At 47.7% G+C, this 21030-nt stretch overlaps 1 protein-coding gene across 2 annotated transcripts in view; it reads left to right on the top strand.

Moving 5' to 3' along the window:
* The window catches only part of LOC142564782 (T-cell leukemia homeobox protein 3-like), an 82668-nt gene that overhangs the window by 52834 nt on the left and 8804 nt on the right, over positions 1-21030 (top strand). Inside the window, exon 3 of one of the 2 annotated variants that reach the window (XM_075675939.1) lies at positions 11935-11979. The exons of the other annotated variant lie outside the window; for it this stretch is intronic. Coding sequence (XP_075532054.1) covers positions 11935-11979 — 45 coding nt within the window. The remainder of the gene's footprint in view (positions 1-11934; positions 11980-21030) is intronic. 2 annotated transcript variants of the gene reach the window in all.

Genomic DNA, 21030 nt, shown 5'->3' with positions numbered 1-21030 from the left:
ACGCTGCGACGTGTAGGTATGCATAGGCTCATCAGTAGACACCTGCAGTTTCTTTTATACTCAATAGCTTGTTACGTATAGTCGACTACCGTTAATTTGACCCTTGCAGGACGGCAAGATTTGGTCGAATTATTCGAAAGTTCGAATTACCAAGCGGCAACTAAACTAACAATTAAAATAGTTTTATTGCTTGAGGCAGTCCGTGATTTCTTTCTGCTTCTTGCGCTTGAAGAACAACTCAACCGGTATGCGGAAACGAGCACCGACGTGTTTAATCGCTGCCTTAGCTTTGAGCAGGAAAAGGAAAATAATGTGCTGAAAGTTCTGAAAGTAAAAGTAGAGAAAAAGTAAAATAAATCATCTTCACGCCTGGGGAAGCAGTAGCGTCGTGTGCTATATATATATATATATATATATATATATATATATATATATATATATATATATATATATATATATATATATATATATATATATTTCACGCCGTAGTAGCCTCTGCACGCGTGAGGGGACACCCGGTGGGGGTCTAATTAACCAAAGCAGCATGTCGTCCGAACTAAAAGATTTTTTCTTCTTAAGCAATGTATGGTTTTGTATGGTTGCTCACCGGAGACATTGTAGTGCATGCGTTCCAATAAAGCAAACATTCAAATTAACCGAGGTAGAATTAACGAGAGGCGACCTTATTTACCAATGTATAGCGTTTCTCTTTCGACCTAAGTTACACTCTATGGGAACTTTCAGCAAAGCCTCCGTTATTCGTCCTTAGGGTGAACTCGCAAATTGAACGAAGTGTTCGCAGTCACAATTCTGTATATAGTTGAACGTTATACTTGCTCAAACGACTTGCTCAAACGACTTCATCGAATAGGTTTCATTTAAAGCAGGGCGATATCAGATTTGTAGCAACCTGATAAGTTCGCAGGCTTCACGTATACATCCATGAGAGCAAGCAATGTAGCGTGAACTCCTCGTAGCGTGGACGTAAGCCCAGACACGTGCAGCGTGGTTTCAGGTCTGTTCTGCATTATACTCGCTATCACGGAGCTTCAAGCACCTGGAAATCTTTGTTTGATAACTTATTCCGCGACTGTAGGACGACGGTCCCCGCAAAGACGAACCCAGCGGCTAGCTGCTGGTTGATTTCAGCATGTCTTTAGCAGCTCGCCGACTGCGTCCATCAGAGGAGCTTTCCGTCTCTCCTTCCACATAGCGTTTCGTACACACTGTCCGCCTTTTTAGGCGGATAGTGCGACAGAATGCTCGCGCTGTCCGGTGTGCGCGTGGCCGAACTGACCATACCGAGGCCTCGGGGTTCAGGAGGTAGGGGCACGTCCTGACCCGCCACATATCTCTGCAGTTGACTCACGTTCGCCACAGGCGGCGCCGAGCGAGCGCGCAGGTCGATCGGGCGTGTGCGGCCCCGAAACCAGCGGCGCGCTCTTCGCGGCGCGCAATCAATAATTAATTCGTTCCACGCGAGGGCTCCGCGCGCCGATTCAAAGCTAATATTAATGCCCGATTAAAGAGCACGCGGACAGAGAACGTTTCGCCAGTCAGACCGAGAGAGAGAACAGAGAGAACTGCGCGCCTCCTCATATATATACGAGAGTGATTAGCCACTCCCGGGGGTGTCCGCGCTCGACGCGCGGCCGAGGGAGGGGCCACTTGTAGGCTCCGTTCTCGCTGGCCGGAACGTGACCATTGGCGGAAATTAATGCGCGTTTGACTCCAATAAATCTGGATTAGAGGCGCACCGCTCTCCGCCGCAGCGTCCAGGCCCCACGGAAAACCATTGTGAAAACAAACAGGCTGCCGCCTCGGTGCGATAAATCGCACAAAATGCGCAAGAACCGTGCCAATGGCGACTAAGGCGTCGCCTTCTGCAGGTCACGCTCGTGCGCTACGGAAAGAGCACCTACACTTGAATTTGTTGCTCTTAATTCCAGTGGGAAAAGCAGCAGACTATGAAAGCGTATGCACATCGCACCCCTTCGACATTTTATCAAAATTTTCGTGCTTCGTCGACCTGACACGTATCTGGTTTTTGCCAGTTTGCCATGGAACAACCTTTTATTTCAAGCCGTCACTTAGAAATAAAAGCTGCTCTATGCAAGGCTGAACTGTGCATTCAAGCTTCTGTAAACTACTTTCACCATCTCTTTTCATTTTTTCTTCTTTTTTTTTTTACGTGAGGTCTACATGTCCAACATCGTAGAAATAGTTAAAGAAACTAATCTGTATAAGGCCACAGGGTGGCAGGGCGTCTGTTGACACATTGCGCAGTGAATGAAAGTAAAAGAAATGCGCCCTATAGAGATGGCATAAGTTAGTATCGTTTCAGGCGACACAGCGCTGTACACCATCGTTTACGAGCTATATAGCTGTCGCCACACCAGCTGGCTCCTTTTATCTGCCCACCATTATCAGACAAGACACTGACGCCAAATCGCGTGCACTGATATATATGCGTGGTGGCGAGAGCCCAGTAAGCGAGAGAACGAAGCGCGTCGCATGCAACGAGCCTGCGCGCGCGGACAAGACGAAACCGGCAAAACTTTACGAGCGGGACGTTAAAGAGGCTCGCCACGGTCAGCGGCCAGGGGGGACGGACGAGCTCTTCCTCTCTGCAGCTAGCTGGGCGGAGAGGCTGGCAGCCATGAATGATACATTCGAGAAAAGTCGCGTTTACACGGCGAAGAACGCCTGAGTGGAATTTTAAGTGCCGTCGGGGGCACCAATCATTGCAATGGCCGGGGCCGATTCAGGATAATCGAGACCAGCCGGCGTTTATTTTCCTTGGCCGCGTCGGCCGCCGAAGCAACAGAGCCGTCGTCCCCTCCCCTCGGTGCCGTTTTTCGTGCGCCAATTAAAACGAGGGCCAAGGGGGCCTGCCCCTTGCCGAGACGACGACGCTTCGTCTGGGGCCGTCCCGGGGCGTCCGGCCGCACCGAAGAACCGGGGTACCTGGCGAGCGGTGCGGGGAGGCAAGGGCACGATTGCGCGGGCCCTAATGAGCGCCCAGAAACTCCACCCCATTGACGCGGCGCGCTTATCGGCACGGCGGCGTGCTCACGAAGGCGCCAGATTTCGCGCGGGCGCCCCTCTCGAAACGCTTCGCCGCGCGTGCGCGCTGGCCAGGCGCAAACAACGCGCGCTCGCGAGCGCGCCAGGTGCGCGGCGCCGCGAACAATAGACGCGCGTGTCCCGCCGCAGTGCTATAGGACAGTGCGAGGAGGCTTGGGCTCGAGGGGGGGCTCGAGGACGCTGCTGGACTTTGCCACGACTACGGGCGCAGCCGCGCTGCAAAAGGTGCTCGCCATATCAGCACGCGGATCGTTTGTAACTCCGTGCCGAACAGGTGTGCGAGCAACTTGCAGACACATGGATATGCGCTGCGCGTCCACCAGAGAGCCGGCTGCGAGCCAATTCCTTTTCTTTCTTCTTTCCTTCCTGCGCTTCAGAACGATTTTGGCCCAAGATTTCTGCAGCGATCCTTTTCCAGCACGTCTCTTTTTACGATCTGACGACAAAGAAACTATGTTGGGAGAGTTTCCCCACAGCGTCTCCTTCGCTCTTCTAGTGAAGTTTCACGTCACGAAGTCGTTACGCATGCATATAAGCCCACGTGTAGCGTCGCCCTCGAGCTGCGTAGGGGCGCGAGCACGCATGTCGTCGCAACCTGCCCTCGGCGCCTTCTTGGCTTCTTATCTGATCGCTTTGTAGAGGAAACTCAAACCAGTCGCTGTGTGCTGTGTATAAACTGCCGATGGAGGAAAATGTGTCGTGGATATGTTCTAAAAGAAACTGCACAATAACGCCGAGATAGATATCAAAAGCGGCTTAAGGCTATATTCGTCGAATATGGTGGCCCTTTACAGTTAGGACCAGACGTGGATTGCGAAAAAGACGCATAGGAACGACGCTTTATAGGCGTAGTTCGTTGTATAGCGAGTAACTTAACCGTGTACTATATTTACCCAACGCCGTAGAATACCGTATCGATTCCTATAATCCTCGCAGCGTCAAGCACTACATTGCAGAGGACAAGCTGCTCTTCCTGTTGGTGTTCTTTATTTTATCATTCTTGGTGAGGCAAACGGTCTGTAAATAAAACACTTATTTTACCGTCGCTATAGGCTACACACATACCGATACACCAAGGCCCTGTGTGGCCTACCGCCTCTCTTGCGACCAGAAGGGAGAAACCAGGGCCTGCACGGTACGGCACAACAGCCTGTCAAAGTTGTAAAATTACGCGATGTACACCTTGCTCAAGCCCAAAGGCACTCTGCGCTCGTGCGAAAGTCGGTACCGCATCCCCGCTGACCTAATGCACCTGTTATGAGCGAGCGTTTATACGTACGCCCTTTCTCGCGGTATCAATTCTGCAAGTTCCCGCCGTGCCCCCTTGTTCCCCTACTCCGCGCCTCTCGCATCGTCACGTGTAAGATGCTGCGGCGGTGCCATTGCGTTGCGAGTGTCTTTGAGAAGCGCCTGAAAAAAAAAAAAAAGCGGGAGCGGAAGCGCGTCGAGCAGCGCGCCGTCGCACATTTGCATAAAGGGAGCGGCCGCGGCGGAGGGACCGGGGGCTCGCGGGCCGCCGCTGATTGCAGTGGCAACCGGGCGGCTCTCTAATCTAGCGCAGGTCCCGGCGCCTGGACCGCAGACGCGGGGGCGCCCGTCGCGGCGCCGGGGCCCCGTATGCCACCACCCCTCTCGAACGCCGCGCTGCTAGACCCTCTCTCACAGGCGGCGGCCCTGTGTGTCATTGCGGCCGCGGCTGCTGTCAGTGCGCCGAGAATCCTCCGGGGGAGAGAGTGAGCGCTAATGGCCGCGGGTGGGGGCCGTTCCGGCGGCCAGTGTTCACGGAATCGCCGCTAGTGATGATACCCATTTCGGCCGCAAAAGGTGCGCTCCGTTTCTCGTCCGATTTGAATACAACCTGCCTCGGTACTTTCGCTGCCTGCTCAAGGGGCTTTTCCCGCCGACATAGGTCGAGAAAGCGTTTCATTACGGCAGCCTTGAGAAGCGCGTAGCGCGGATGAATGGGCGGACTGGTGCTGTTCGGACGGGCTGCCCTTCCGCCTCCCCCCCGACTACTGCGGTTTTCTTTTGAGCGGTGCGTGTGTGCAGGACCGTCGCGCGCGCCCTGTCGGCGCTGTTCTTCACGCGGTATACACGCCGACGCTCCTGGTGAATTACAGAGTTTACTGTTCAGTACACCCCCCCCCCCCCCCTCACGACCTGCGAGACGGGGAAAAGCCGGCGGCAACGGGCGACCGACCTGCTGCGTGAAACGAAAGCTACCGGCTCGTAAACCGCACGGACAGATGGAGCTTGTTTAAACCGAAAGACCAATGCCGGACTCATGTCGCTGCCCTCCCTCCGCTGCCCTGCTCCGTAATCTCAGTCGACGTCCCTTTTATCGGTCGTCAGTCAACGTAAAGACCGGTTTTGAATGTCTGCCTCGGCGCCAAAGAAAGTGGCAACTCTGCCATAACATGTGCTCATAGCGAGTCGTGTTCGTGTATAGGCAAGCAAAACGCCTGTACCATGCTGAACAAAAGGAAGTGCGACCAGACTTCTGTTTATCTCGACTGGCACCTCCAATTTCCCTTTCTGCAAGAGTATAGGCCCAAACACGTCGCGATATGTTTTCAAGGCGCGATTGTTGAAATTACGGAGAGAGGCACGCAGAAAACACAAATGCATTTTTGCATTTAAAAGCGTAATATGGTGTTCCCCGAAATAAAAACATAAAGGAACTTCAACATCTGTGCACCATGAAATCAGTTCTAAGACCTCCGTGCACTGGAGCGGTAAACTATCATGTATATAGAACCTCAAGCATATTCAAGTTCACGATGCGACGTTTTCAGTAGATATATGACGTACAATCTGTCAGAAGTTCCGAAGTTACAGTGGGCATATGACCGAACTTGCCGCGGGACAGCGTGCTAAGGACCCCGTAATATTTTCGCTGCTCCAGAGTTTCAGACATCGAAACAGTGTTTCGCGCTCTCCTGACCTTGGGAGCTCCACGCGTGATTATATAGGAGGCCTGAAATTGTCGCGGCGGTAGATGTCGCTCCTTGCTGAATGGCTGCAAAACTTTCGGCAGACGACTTTTCCAGAAATTGTACAAAGAGCAGCTACGTAAACGTTTAAAGCTGATAAATGCGCTTCGTGCACGCGAGGAGTTTAGAAGCATTCATTGCCGCGCTTGTCACGGGCTGTGTGCTATGTTGTTTGGCGACGCGCAGGCAAATTTCAGCTCGTGCATGTACACGGACTTGTAAGCGCTTCACTATTCTTTGGTGGCGCCGATTAAGAAGCAAGTGCCAACAATTATATGCGGAGGATAACTCGCCGCTAAATAAAATAACTCATGAAGTCACAGAACAACAATCACGGGGAAGGCCGCATATAAAGGGCACCAGATTTTTGCCGCCGTTGCATCACGATGAACGTCTCACGCGAAGCCAAGGTGGGATTGATTACCAGGCTGTATAGTTTCGTTTCGCAGATATTTTACGACAGAACAAGAACGGCAACAGTACCACTTTAGCGGAGCTGAATTCCTCATGCCATTGTACGTACTTTGTAATATTGCCTAAGGTTCCGCGTTCCTCTTCTGGACTGCTCACTGCCACCATGCAGAAGCAAAGAGGAAGAGACGAAAGTCAGGTTACGTTCTATTTTTTTTATCCATGTAACCGAACTGCCATAGCTCTCAGAGCACAGAAATCACGAAATAGTTCACAATTCCTCGCCATCTCTTCGCTTACCATGGAATTAAGCATGCACAATGTAGTTGTCGCACGGCAAGTACGCAGGGGATTTTTGGATCTTAGATACGACGTGTTAAGAGTGACAAAATGTGTGTGCTTCTTTTTGGCGGATCTCCTGCTTGGAAGTCTTGTATGGGTTGACATCATCAGGGACAAAGTGAAAGGGATGACGAAAAGTCACCTTTTACTCCAAGAGCTCAATGACTTTCAGTTCTACACGAATGCAAGTGAAAGTGAACTTCGCCTTAAAGCCTGGCATAACCCATCTATGGCTTGGGAATATGCGCATAGTACTGAAATAGTACACGATATTTTAAAATAACAGTTAGGTTCGCCGTATGTACGTCCTCAGGAAATACGCACAAATTAAGGTTTTGTGAAGTGCACAGCAATCTATCCTCGCATATGTCGCATGCACTTCACTCGTGCGCCGAAATATGGCAGCGTGAGGCAACCGAGACTTGCTGTTGGGCGAGCATCCATGACTTCACTGCAGGATGCAGCTGTGCACCAACCCTATAGGGTGCTATTCAGGACATTGTCGAATTCTGCCATATTGTGACATTCTCCATCTTGTCAGCTCCGATTGGCCCCAAAGGGCTGCTACGGCCTCTCTGATTGGCTCGAAAAGGCCGTCATTACAGACTTCGACAATACGGTGGACTTTGACAATGCCATGAATAGCACCCCTAGTGTGGCGTCTTCATGCGTACCATATATATCATGACCTATAGCATGCCTGCAACTCTGTCGTGAAAACAGCAACATGTCGTCATTTTGCACGCCTGAAGTGACCTTATTTGGTAATTATATATAGTGGTCGAACGCGAACTTCGGTCACTACTTCCGAGGCTTCGCAACAAGTTTCACGTGCGAAGTCGTGCGAACGCTCTTGGGGGATATATAGCGCGAAGTGACGCGTGCCACTTAATACGGTCTGCGCGTATAGCTGGAACGAAAGATCAACATAACATCGACCCCTCTACGAAATATGCATTGTCAAAGTGCGCCATATAAATATATATATATATATATATATATATATATATATATATATATATATATATATATATATATATATATATATATATATATACATATATAGCAGTGAAATACTTGCTTCAGAAAAAGAAACAAAAGAATAAGGAACAGCCAAGCTACGCTTTGCAAGTGAAGTTAAAGTTCTGTAGCTCACACACGCACAAAAATTAAACAAGTAATATGTAGACATTCCCAAGGTCAATAACTCAAGCTTTCCGCTTCGATTATAGTGTTGGCGTACTTGTTTAGCCATCGGGGATCTTAACATATCACATTACGATACGACCTGCAGCAACGAAGTAAAATAACGCTCAGTGCATCGAGTGAAGTCACTTGTTCGTGTTCGTGGCAAACAGCAGCGAGAAAAATGTCCGCAGTGCGACTTTTGTGAAGCTAGCTGTCGCATTTAAAAAATAAGTTACGAAACGACGTTCGATTAAGTAGAAATAACAGTAGTTATGGAGTCAATGTGTATAAAGTCAAGAAGTAAAGGAAGCATACGCGATCTTTAAGAACGCCTGCACGGACTCCATAAGGTACCATTACTCTTCACAAGTGAAAAATTTCGGATTAAGAAAGGTATCGGTCAAGGAGGCACAATTCTTAAACATCTCTATTCACTGCAGGCTTTCAAAGATTGTTAAAGGTGCTAGATTGGGTTAGACCAGGTGCAAGGATTAGAGGAGAATGTCTCCCTAACCAGTGGTTCGCAAATGACATTGTCCTGTTACATTGCCCTGTGGTGAACATTACAAAGAATAGTGTGGTCTTACTTCTCTTTCTTAAGTTGGTTATATTTTAAAAGGAATTGCTGGCATAAACACTTCACGAGAACGAATGCATGTACCGGCACAACTAACGCTTCATTTCGGTTTCATCACGTCGTGGGCGTCGTTATGGCCAGGTCGAAAGCGATCGGGTAGCGCTGCATGACGCTATCCCCTATATGACGCTTGAAGGTATGTACGGGTCCTACTTTCTCGTACGGAGGAAACCAGCAAGTCTCGGTGAATCAGTGCACCAAGCACAGTCACACTTTGTGCCAAAATTACTGGCGACGTTCGCTGACGATAGTGGTAAGGGCACCGCCCGAAGCCCCGCAGTCTGCACTAGCGCCGTGCGTGTGTTCCCTCAGCGACTGCCCGAGATTGCGCTGACGCACGTATCCCCACGCTGACGGGGCCGACCGGGCGCTCGTCGGTCATCGAGTCGAGCGCTCGTTGGCCTCGCAGCCCGTAGACACGCAGCATCTAATCAGGCCGAGAAACGCGCCGGTCGTCGTCTCGCCGAGTTGCGTTTCCCGCGGGGAAGCTGGGCCAGGGTGGAGGGGAGCTTTTCCTCCGCGGGGGAACCAGCGTCTCGCATCGCTCCACAGGCCGGAGGAGCGCGCGGCTTCATTGAGTTAGAGCCTGCAGGTGCGGCTGCGAACAGCGCAACGCTCGCAGCTGTAAACGCATCCAGAGCGGCCCAGATCAGAGAAGCAAGTTAAGCGGACACTTACGGCGTTAATTAAGGCTGGCGGGGCGCGGGCGAGAAGCGCATGCGTGCCATCGATTGGCGCCATCGACCCGAGGCATCCGTGCGCCGGTGTCTGCGGTGGGCCACAGCTTGGTCGCGCTCATTTCCTCCTCGCCTGCTGCCTCCTTCGTCGTCCCCGCTGTACGTTTTCTTCTCGCTCCTTCTCCGCGTTTTGCGATGGAGCGCATTAATTATCGTTTTCGGAGGTTCTCAGAATGCAAATTAATTACGCGAGTCGAGCGTGCGTTGAAACGTAATCGGGAGTTGGCGAAGCCCGAGCAATAAGCGTGCATGCGATAGAAGCACCGCGGGCTCCCCCTTCTGCGTACGCACACACGCACACGTTCGACGCTTCGCATGCCAGCTTCGGCTCTGGCGCGGAGCCGAAGCTGGCAGCACCGCTGTTCACTCCTTGGCCGCTTTCTAGTCGGGCGGCCAGTGCGGCGCGGTTTACGCCGCACAAACGACAGAACGGAATGTTCCCGCGGGAGCGCACCGTTAATCACGATCCCGTTTCGGAGCACTGCGGCCGCGGCGCGCCCTGTCGGCGTCAGCGTATGCCTGCGCGCAAGGCCTCTTCATTTTCGCGAAAGCGAAAAAGCCCAGCAGCGTCTGGCGTGCCGAGGTGGGTGTTCGGGCATAAAAGCGACCACACGACGTGCCTGGAACCCGCAGCACGCCCGCTGGGCGCTGCGACAAAACACGCTCGCGTGCCGTCGCTCGGGACGCATGGATGGCGGTCGTGCGTTCATTTTGCCGGAGCAAGCGACCGATATCGCGTCAACATCAATCTGCTGGTCACAAGCGGCTCGTGGCACTCAATTTAGATACCCGCACGTCAAAAAAATAAAAAAGAAAGGAAAAATCTTTCGGGGTGTTCACCCCTCCCCCAAATTCGCGCAGCCTGCAAACAATCAATAAACGCTAAACATCTTATTCTACTGCGGTCGTCACGTCGGAATATACTTACAACGCAGAACTGTGCCTGCTTTGCTCGCCTTGTCCTCCGCTTTGGTCACGTGCCCGTGTGATGAAATGCTCTTCTAGAAATCAGCAGAACAAGGACGCGGGCCATTGATTGGGGGATTGATTGATATTGAGAAATTGAAAATTCTTCCAACAAGTACGTTGCCGGTCTGTCCGAATCGATAATATGTTGAGTTAATGGCAACGGATTACACATGTAATAAGTTAATTGCAGCTGAGTTTCATATAGTTTATATAGTTCATATAGTTTATATATATATATATATATATATATATATATATATATATATATATATATATATATATATATATATATATATATATATATACATATATATATATATGAACCCACTGAGTTTCATATAGGACGCCGTGCCGTCACCGATGATCAAATAGCCCTTTAAGGAAAGTTTTTCTGCAATGAGCCAGCCAAATCATCAACGATGTCAGCAAGGGAAGCACCAATCTCAGAACCAAACACCGTTCTACTCACAATGAAACAGGAAACAATAGAAGCCTAAGCACCAAACAAAGAAGAAAAAAAAAGGGGAAGGAAGCCATATTGATTATACTATTAGTAATACAAGTGCTAATACTTATACTCATGTTAGCAGTCTTCCTGTGCGTTTGTATACACGACTTGTTGCCTTTGCTTTTTTTGTTCGCGCTGGCACAATGCAAGAGAACTGGGAAAGCAACTCTAATGCTGAGAGTCATTGTGATGATGATGATGGTGGCGGCGGTGGGGCCCCATGACTGATACTGCTTTAGTTGCGTATGCGTTCTTGCAGTCCTATATACATAGGTCCCGAAACAACCAAACAAAGTCACATTGCTTTATTAGTGTGACAGTCGCAAGAATCTTCTGCGCCTGTATGTAAAGCACACCAACTGATGACGCCCTTTGATCTAACATGAAAAAGAACTCGCTGGTTAATAAGCGCAATCGTCATTATCTTTGCTGTCGAGTTACTTATGTTGTTAGCTATTTATAGAAAAATACTACACTTATTTTGAGCGCGGTGAAACGAGAGGTTCGTGGGGAGTTACATGCTAGCCAGATGAGGGGTATGGGCCTTACGCCTCCTGGCGCGGCAGCGAGGACCGATATGACGTACGCTGAGTGTCGTACTGGCTGCGTTTATATTGATTCAAACAATGATAAATGTTTGCGTGAGCATATTTAGCTTCTGCACAGTGTGCCGTAATTTATTCTTTATGGCCTGGTATTACAGCAAGGCCACGGCACTTAGAATGCAATAGCTTAATTTATCTACGCGACGTATACATACATTCTATATAGATGCACCCTGCTTTGTCTCGCTCTTAAGTTTGCATATTCAGGCGCAGATGTTATGTGGTTTGGTTTTGCTTCCCGGGAGAATTAGTTATCATGGTTAAAGCTCGATGCAATGCACTTTATTATCGTTTATTTTTTAAATGTCGCTATCATCGCTTGCGCGATTTGCTCTCCAAATAAAGTGTATTTTTTCAAAATGCAACCTCTGTGTAACACTTGTAATGTGAGCGAACGTTGAACTCCGTGAAAACTGGAACACAGCAAGGATTCTGAGACGTGTTCCTTTTATTTCAGAAAAATCAGCCCTCTTTCAACCTACGCCGCATTTCCTGATGATCTGTAAGTGAAAAGTTATACAACCCGATGTAGCGGGATTCTTTTAGAACAAATCCTGAATAATCAAGTGAAAGAGTTATAAAATTTAACTTCGTAATGCATCTAACGAGCTTACCTTATATCTGCAGGTTTTTTCTGGTAACAGCCGCAACTTAACTTTAATTTTTGTTTTTGTTCACATCTCCGGCACCACACACTCTTAGGCAAAGTTACACCCTTTGGAGTGCCCCTTCTGCCACACAACGATAATCGTCATCTGCCTTGATGCGTTTTCTTTCTTTAACGCTGCGAGCCCGGTACTTTCCAGTAACGAACGGCATGCGCGTTATCAGCATGATAGCATTCCCGACAGGAAAGTAGCGGGCGCGGCCTTTTCAAGAAAGGAAACGCATCAAGGCAGATGACGATTATTGTTGTGTGGCAGAAGGGGCAATCCAAAGGGTGTAACTTTGCCTAAGAGTGTATGCACAAGAAAGAATGGGTTAGGTGTTTTTCCCGCATTTACTGTTCTTGTTTCGAAGTGGACAGCATTTCTTAACTTCAGTGGAGGTGCAAGATAAAAACAAAAGCAAAAAGCCTACATTCACAATTTTAAGTAATAATATGAGAAGTATGTAAACAACAGAAGAAAAACGAAATAAGTTGATTCAGGCATATGTATAACAGATTGCCTCGTCCCACTTTCAAACTCCTTTAAGATAAATCAAAGGCTTGCTCACCTGTTTACTATCGTCTTATCACGTGAAGCAGCAATTGGTCATCCAGATCAGCTTGTGTACAAATTTAGTAAACGACGGCAGATTTCACTTGAAGTAAGATATGCATGCTTCCAGTTTGCTGAACTATGGTATTATACATACTATGTGTGCCAGACTGGTTTCTGACTAGCCAGCAGTGTGCAATCAATCAATCAATCAATCAATCAATCAATCAATCAATCAATCAATCAATCAATCAATCAATCAATCAATCAATCAATCAATCAATCATTTTCCCCTTAGAACGGATATACATAGGCATAGACTGCTGTATTATATGAGCCAAATAGCCAGTGTCTTTCCACGCACATTCTTTTCCGGATGATGATGATGATGATGTGTGGTGTTTAATGGCGCTAGGGCCAGATGTGACCAAAGAGCACCATGATCATACCTTTTTTGCTAACATGGGGGCATGCCGTTCAGCGAAAAACAACTTCAATTCGTGCTAAGGTGATGCCAATATTTATTTTACGGTCGCTGTATGTTGCTTGAAATTTCGCACCCGAGTGCATCTCTTTCTCGTCGCTTCGCACGCGTTGTCACAGTTTCGCGGCGATCGAATTTAGGCTGACAGGCTTGGCTCCGCCATTGCCCTAACGACTCGCACACCCCCGGGCGAGATGTTATACGCGTGCCGCCTTTTCCACACACGGCGATGCGACTTCTCCCCGACGTGTGCCGCACCGGCAAGCGGCGGCGGCGCCAGCCACGTTCGGGGCGTTGGCGGGCGCGATCGAAGCGCCGTGCCTGACGGGTCGACCCGAGGTGCCGCCGCACCTTTCGTGGGCGACAGCGTCACGTCCGCGGCTCTTGGGCGTTTAAAAAAAAAATGCAGTCAATCTATCAATCAGCCGGCCACTGAGGCGACCGATTCCGAGGAACACATGGCGCCGAGAGGCCCCGCTCGCCGTCTCGCCACGGACCACTCTGAAAGACTGCCACGTTAAGTGACCATTACAGCTGTCGTTTACCCGAAATTATTTCGACAATGCGACCAGGCCCCTTGTTTTTTTGTCTGCGGGTCGCTCAGGGCGGCGGCAGACAATCACACGAGTTTCCCCGACTGAGGACTGACATGCGATCATTATCTCTTTCCCCCCTGCCACCCCGCGCCTTCTCGTAAACAGCCCCTCGTCAGGATACGCAATCAAAGAGTATATGGCGTGTAAAACCTAGGAGCCAAATTACGGCTCTGTCTTCGAGCAGTCTTTTCGCCCTCCCTCCGTGGCGCCTTCCCCCCATACGCTCGCCTTCCTCCTCACCTCTGGCCGCAATCGAGCTTGTATGCAAGCTGGGCAACTGTTGCATAAATTCATGGCCGCCCTTGCCGCTCGGGGCGAAACATGGCGCCACGGCGGCTCCAGATCGCCGTGGCGATGGCGCCCCTTCCGCCGGCAGCCAACCGGCGGCCTTGGAAAAAGGTGTCTCGCCCCCCCTGCGCGGCTCATCTGCCGAAGCGCTCCCATGGACGCGCACGGTACGCACCGGTGCGCGTCGCCGAGATCTCGCCCTTTGGCGCCGCGCGCTCTTCAAAGCTGCTCCCTTGTTTCCTCGGCGTCGCGAGCCGGTGGCTCTTCCCCGCCGCGGTGTTCCCGGGGCGCGCGCTGCTCGCACGTGGTCAGCGCGCCGGCGAAGTCGCGACGCTAGCCATCGCTTCCGGTGCTCCGGCGCCTGCCGCGTTCTACACGCAACCCCCCCGCGTCGTCGGTTCGTTCGCGGTGAGCGAAGCCGTACGCTCACACCGCCACCGAATAGGGCCAGCAGCGTGCGGAGTAGCTCCCGTGCCATTTCGGTGATAATTGAATCACGTATGATCGGGATCTGGGGGCCGGTGCAATACGGCGATTCTTTCCTTTGGATTCTATTCCAGTCGTGTTACCCGTCGCGTTCGTATAGCTGACCCCGATGATAGCGGCTGCGTTTTCAAGGTAAAGGACGAATAAACTGCATCTGAATAGAATTTAGCATATTATTATGTGTTGTTCCTGCCCCATTCTGCCCACTACCTTTTTTTTTTCTTTCTCAACAGCCTTGAGAGTGCAAAGGAACGCACGCAAGGGCCATTCGCATTCTTAAACCAAATACACATGGAAATCTGTTCTTCCCTTTCATTCAACCCTTTATTCACAATGATGGCCTGTGACATAAGAGAAGGAAAAGTGATTATTATTATTATTGCTAAAAATTCTGAGGTTTTACGTGCCAAAACCACTTTCTGATTATGAGGCACGCCGTAGGTGAGGACTCCGGAAATTTCGACCACCTGGGGTTCTTTAACGTGCACCTAAATCTAAGTACACGGGTGTTTTCGCATTTCGCCCCCATCGGAATGCGGCCGCCGTGGCCGGGATTCGATCCCGCGACCTCGTGCTCAGCAGCCCAACACCATAGCCACTGAGCAACCACGGCGGCTATTATTATTGCTGAGGTCAATGGTCTCAGTGTACTCTTCAATGCTTCGTTAAGCTTTTCATCTCATACTGAACGCAGTGCTATGCGTGGTCTGCGCTAAGTTCGGTTTGCCGCCTCTCACGCGAATGGAAATCTCCCACTCATTTCCTAATGCTGTTTTCCTAGCACCATTTCCTAATGCTTCCTAATGCATTTCCCCCACTCGAATACGCGTCGGTGGTGAGGAATGGAACTTCCAATTCCCCACTGTGATAGACTATAAAAAGAGTTCAGAAAAAATTCGCAGCGATTAACCGCCATCGTTTTTGCACTGGCATCGGTCAGCCTTTTAGCGCTTGCACTTTACTCTCACTACCGTCTCGTACCTGCTGCCGACGTATTCGCGCAGACCTTTTGTTTTTGTACAAGTCCCTTCACGGGAACCTTAACCGCGCTGATCGACTTAATTATGTCGCGCTTCGAATTCCGCAGAAAGTCACAAGGAAGCACCGACCATTCTTCTGTTTCTGCTTGTTACAGCAAACATGCTGCTGTGTATGTAGAATTCAAAATCTTTGTGATAACTATTTCACTTATCTTGATATTTTTCACCAGTCGCTTTCGTCGTTCTGTTCACAGCTTCGTATTGTTGACTGCTAGGTTTTCTTGGTGTATGTACGTGCTCTCTTTCGCCGTGATATAATACATTTTCAGCTTGCCTGGCGATATGTCTAATGTTTCAGTGGCTTTTTATTTTTCCCGTATTTTAATGGTCTTGGTACGTTGCATTTACATGTATTTACATAATCGTTCCCTTTTCTTTATTCACTTTTCCTTTCGTTTCTACCTTTAGATGTGCAGTTCTTGTTTTTTTCATTCTACTTGCTCGCTAATCTTCTGTTCATTTTTGGTTTACCTTGCCTTTGTCGACAGATAAGAGCTCGTTTTAGCAACTTTCCGTGTCCTCAGTTGTGTGCGAATACCATGTGTCCAAACGGCTTTTCTTTACAGGCATCTTTTTCTTTTGCCTTTGTATTCCCTTTTTTTTAAGCTGCACATTATCTTTTGGTTAGATTACCTGCGCGCTAGTATTAAAACCACATGTTTTTTTTTTTCTGGGCACATAATCTAAAGCCTGAAGTAGTTCATTTACTTTATTGACTCTCACGCATTGTTCGTGTATTTCTCTGTCTTTCTGCTGTGAATTCACCTTGGCATCGTTGATTGTAAACTGTTGCTTTTCATACTTCTCGTTTTCTATTTCATACTTTTTTTTCACCTGTATTTGTATTTGTATTTTGTTTTTAGCGTGAGCCAGCACTCAGACCTTAGGGTTGTTCCTGGACACGTTAAATATGATTGGCTAATTAGTTACATGTGCTGCGATCAATCTTTAAACCTGTCTGTGTAATTCCGCGTGCTTGGAAAACTGCTGGCATTTTCACCTGTCTTCAAATCAGGCTCGAAAACGCATGTTGCAGAATATCGGCTGATTTCTTTTCTTTTTGCAGTTTCCAAGATTTTCGAATAAGCTATTCGCAGCGTATTGTTTTTCAGTGTAGAAAATGTTCTTGTTGCACATCAGCGTGGTATTCTTTTCTGGCCGCTCAATGACCACCGTGCAACCTTGTCAGCCTTATGATGCAGGCTTCCACGCTCGCCATGCAAAGTGGTCAAGTTGATGTTGTGTACCGTAACCCCAGCAAAGCTTTTGACGCAGTACCCTATATATTGATCGAGAAGCTTCCGTACTACGATGTTGAAGCTGCTATTGTAGCTCTACTACGCAGCTGTCGCCTCGATAAGTCCTGCTTCGTGAGCGTCAATGATCAATCTTCTTTTGTCTAAACGGTATCTAGTGGTGTGCGCCAAGGCTCCCGTGTTAGGTCCGCTTCTCTTCCCAATCTTCGGCACTGACGTTTCCTCAGCAATCCAGAAGTCTTTATTTCTTCTTTACGCTGATGACATCAAAATATTTAAGGAGATACGCAGTATTGAGGATTGCCGCGCTTTTCAGTCCGACCTATCCTCATTCTCTGAATGGTGTCAATTAAACGGGCTCACTCTAAATTACTCTAAAACCAGAATGTTGTCATATTCGCGTAATTATATTCCCTTATTTTGTTGATCATTCACTGCTGACGACGGTTGATGAAATAAGAGACCTCTGTGTGCTTTTTGATAGTACGTTAAGCTTCTTCTCCCACTCTAAGCCTGTAGCAACGCGACGTCTGCACATGCTCGGTACCGTCTGCAGGCTCACACGAGACTTCCATATCCCCCCCCTCCCCGCCTCTCTGCTCAAATTGTCCACATCCATACGTCTTCGATGACTTGAATGCGTCTCAGTGGTGTGTAATGGCACAAGCAACTCAAATAGCTAATTAATCGAGCATGCGCAGAAAAAGTTTGAGTATATATAAACATCCTTTTCTGATCTCGTGCATCAACAACTTTTCAAATTTAAATAGTTATCCTACACTTCCGTGACTTCGCTCCTCTTCCTGTTCTTGTACAAAATAATTTATGTAATTATTACTTGCGCGGATCCACCAGCTTATGTTTCACTGCATATCACGCAGAAGACTACCAGGGAACATATATGCCTTTCCGCGTTCCTGCATCTTTCGGCAGACACTCGCCTCTCTACAGAATGCGAAAATAAAAGAAAGAGATGCAGTCATCCCATAATGGTGACGGCTATTCTTTTTCTCAAAGCATAAATAACGTTATATATATATATATATATATATATATATATATATATAAAGACATGTAGAAGGAAAATGAAAACAAACGACGTCACAGGGTCATAAATCTACAGCGCACAGTCCTATACATCCGCGAACGTATAAATATCAATGGCAAAGGCAAGTTGCACCGCATTGAATTTGTAAACAAAGTCACAAAGAAAGTCACACAAGCGGCCGCGATGTAGATTGCGATGAGTATGCATGAGAATAGATGAGGAATTGGAGAGTTAAAATAATACATGCACATGATATGACATTCCAAAACGAGTTTCAACACAGAATACAAAAAAAAAGTATGACACGTAATATGCACGCGCTAATAATTACAAATAATGAAAGCAAGTTGTATTTTGTGTCTATTCAGTGCGATGTCTAGTATCAAGACGGCAAGTTGGGCCAGTTGGTTAGGATTCATTGTAAGGTTCGTTACAGCGCAACACAAAACTCGGACCAGCGCAGTGTCGTCGTTGTATTCCTTCCTTTTGTCCGCGGCTTGTGTTAAGCTGTAACGAACCTTACAACGATATGTAGTACTTGTTAAGGATGCCTGTATCTTCATAAATATGTTCGAGTGCATCCAACGCTTTTGGCTGGATTATTTTCGATGGCCATGGGCCCAACAATTTTGCGAGTGAGAAAGGTCGGTGAGGATCAACGAAGTGTAATGCTTGTTCTAGCTGCCGTCTTTGCGTAGCGTGTTTGGGGCATTCCAGGTGGAGATGGCAAACATCATCATCGTCATTGCCACAGGAGCAAGCCGGGGAAGAAGCCGGTTTTATTCGATATAGAAGATGTTTTGTGTATGCTGTCCCGGGCGCAGTCAATAAATTAGTGTCTCGATACTTTTTGAAAGTTCCACATCAAGCCGGTGTTTTAGTTGAGGGCCCACTTCGTAATGAATCGATTCCTTAGTATGTTCATTGAACCTGGTTGACATACACAAGTCCTTCTTGAGTTCTCTTAATATGCGTTGCGTGTCCGTTGGTGTTAAAGGGGTGAGTCGAATTTCCGCATCTTTATGGGCCGATTTTGCCAATTACGAGTCCGCTAATTCGTTGCCTGCTATACCAGCGTGTCCTGGGACCCACTGTAATATCACATCATGTTTTCTTTCAGTAGCTTAAATTAAACTCTTCAGTACTGCATATGTTATTCGTGCGTGTAGTCGGTTGTCATGAATATTTTCAAGACATGCTAAAGCCGATAAGTAGTCAGTACGAACTACCCACTTTTTCGTTGTCTCATGTGTTTTGATAAAAGAAGTGGCTTGGAGGATTGCCACTGATTCAACTGTTGTTGCTGACGACGTGCGTCCTTGCCGACACGCGTATTCTACCTGTAAGGATGATATAACATAAGTTGCAGTCGCATTTTCTGTGATTACAGAACCGTCCGTGTCATTTTCTCCATCTTGATATATTTCAAAACGTGTTGTCTTATTTCTGTCCCGGGCTTCACACTTTCTCTTGAGCAATCTTTCTAGCTGCGCCCCTCCTCACTTCTCATATAGTTTCTCTCTCCTTCCGCACATACTGTCCGTCTCTCAATTGTGTGTTATTACTGTATTGTTGCTCATTCGGTAACTGTTTATCCAGTTTTCTTTTTCATTAATCTTTGTTTTATCCCTTATCTACATGTTGTAGTTGTTTTACATCTAACCTTGTTTATTTTCGTTTTTCTGTGCACCAGCACCCAGACCTCAGTTATGTTCCTGGGCACATAACTATTGATTGATTGATTGATTGATTGATTGATTGATTGATTGATTGATTGATTGATATTAAGGGTGCTACCCGGCATGTCGCCTTTCTTTTCGTCTCAGTACACTCAGCGAAACGGGATCGACATCGACTTTGGCACTTATTGCCAAAGTCAAACGAAGTCTTCTTTGTGCTTTTGTATAGATGTGAAAAAGGCATCAAGTTCATTTTACACTTTGGCACAAGTTTACACTATTACGGCTTTGGCGAATAGTTTTTATTTATTTCTACAGCCCGACTGCAGTAGATGGCTCACACATGACGCGTTACGGTTGGAAATAGCTGCTTAATTTGCTTGAATGTTAGTAGCATTAACGTCGAAAGTTACTGTGAGGTGGGTTCTGGTAAAATTTTCCATTCATATGTCAATTGAGTTTGCGAAGCTGTACAGTTCTCTTGTATTTACCAGTACTCGGATCATACATTGCCCGTTGAAAGTTGAGCTTGTCCCCTGTGGAAGTCCCAATAAACTGAGTCCACCTCATGGTTTCATTATTCTGCACACTCCAGGCCGTTTGCCGTGCTTTGCAGCCCTATAACATCCGTATCCACTGTTAACACCTCGACATTTATGTTTTTGGTGACTGATCATAAAATACTCATATATCGCGCATCTGTAAAATGTTAAGTAGTGTTGCTTGTATACTGTACAATGTAAGATCTCTTTTACCTTATTCAGTGTCAAGGTTAGTGCATAGCCCATCTCTTATAGGTTATAAATAACGTGTGAAGGTACAACATACGTTATAAAAAAATTGGATATTTTCGAGTATTGCCATAACTGTTCCTTCGTCGGTCTTATACCGCGACCCGAGCCTTGGTACGACTGGAAAGGCATGGTAACCGAAGGACGGGCTCAAGTTCCCACGCTAGCCTCTCTTGTCCTCATGACGTTTAATGAAAAAGGATTGCATTGATTCTGAAGGAACCAACGTACGACTCAACCTATTGAGTTTGATAATGTTTTCTGAACGTCTCGAACGCGCAAAAATACTTTGAAAAACGTGACGTCATACTAACGTACCTGTGCTGCGGCTCTGGCGCCAACTCTGGCGCCAACTCGGCTTTGGCGCCAACAAACCGCCAAATAAATGGAAATTGAGGATTCGAAAAATTCTTCACCAGGTTCAACTAATTTAGAGTTGCTTTTTATTGTGCTTTCAACACTAGCAAGTCCCCCTTATACCATTATGCATTTTACGATTTCATTCAAACCAGCTTCAGTTTTTGCCAACCTCTCTCTACTTAATTCGGTGCCGCTTTACTTGCACGCTCTTATACGTTATTTTGTTTATACTTGTCGAGTAGCTAATAACCTTTTGTTTAGTGCTGACAGCAACATTGAAATAATTTTACAAGAGACATGATTTTAGAAAATTAGCCATAACC

This window comes from Dermacentor variabilis, chromosome 1 (genome assembly GCF_050947875.1).
Source record: "Dermacentor variabilis isolate Ectoservices chromosome 1, ASM5094787v1, whole genome shotgun sequence".
Classification (NCBI taxonomy): Eukaryota; Metazoa; Arthropoda; class Arachnida; order Ixodida; family Ixodidae; genus Dermacentor; species Dermacentor variabilis.
The sequence above is the reverse complement of the archived record's forward strand: the minus strand, read 5'-3'. Positions and strand labels throughout refer to the sequence as shown.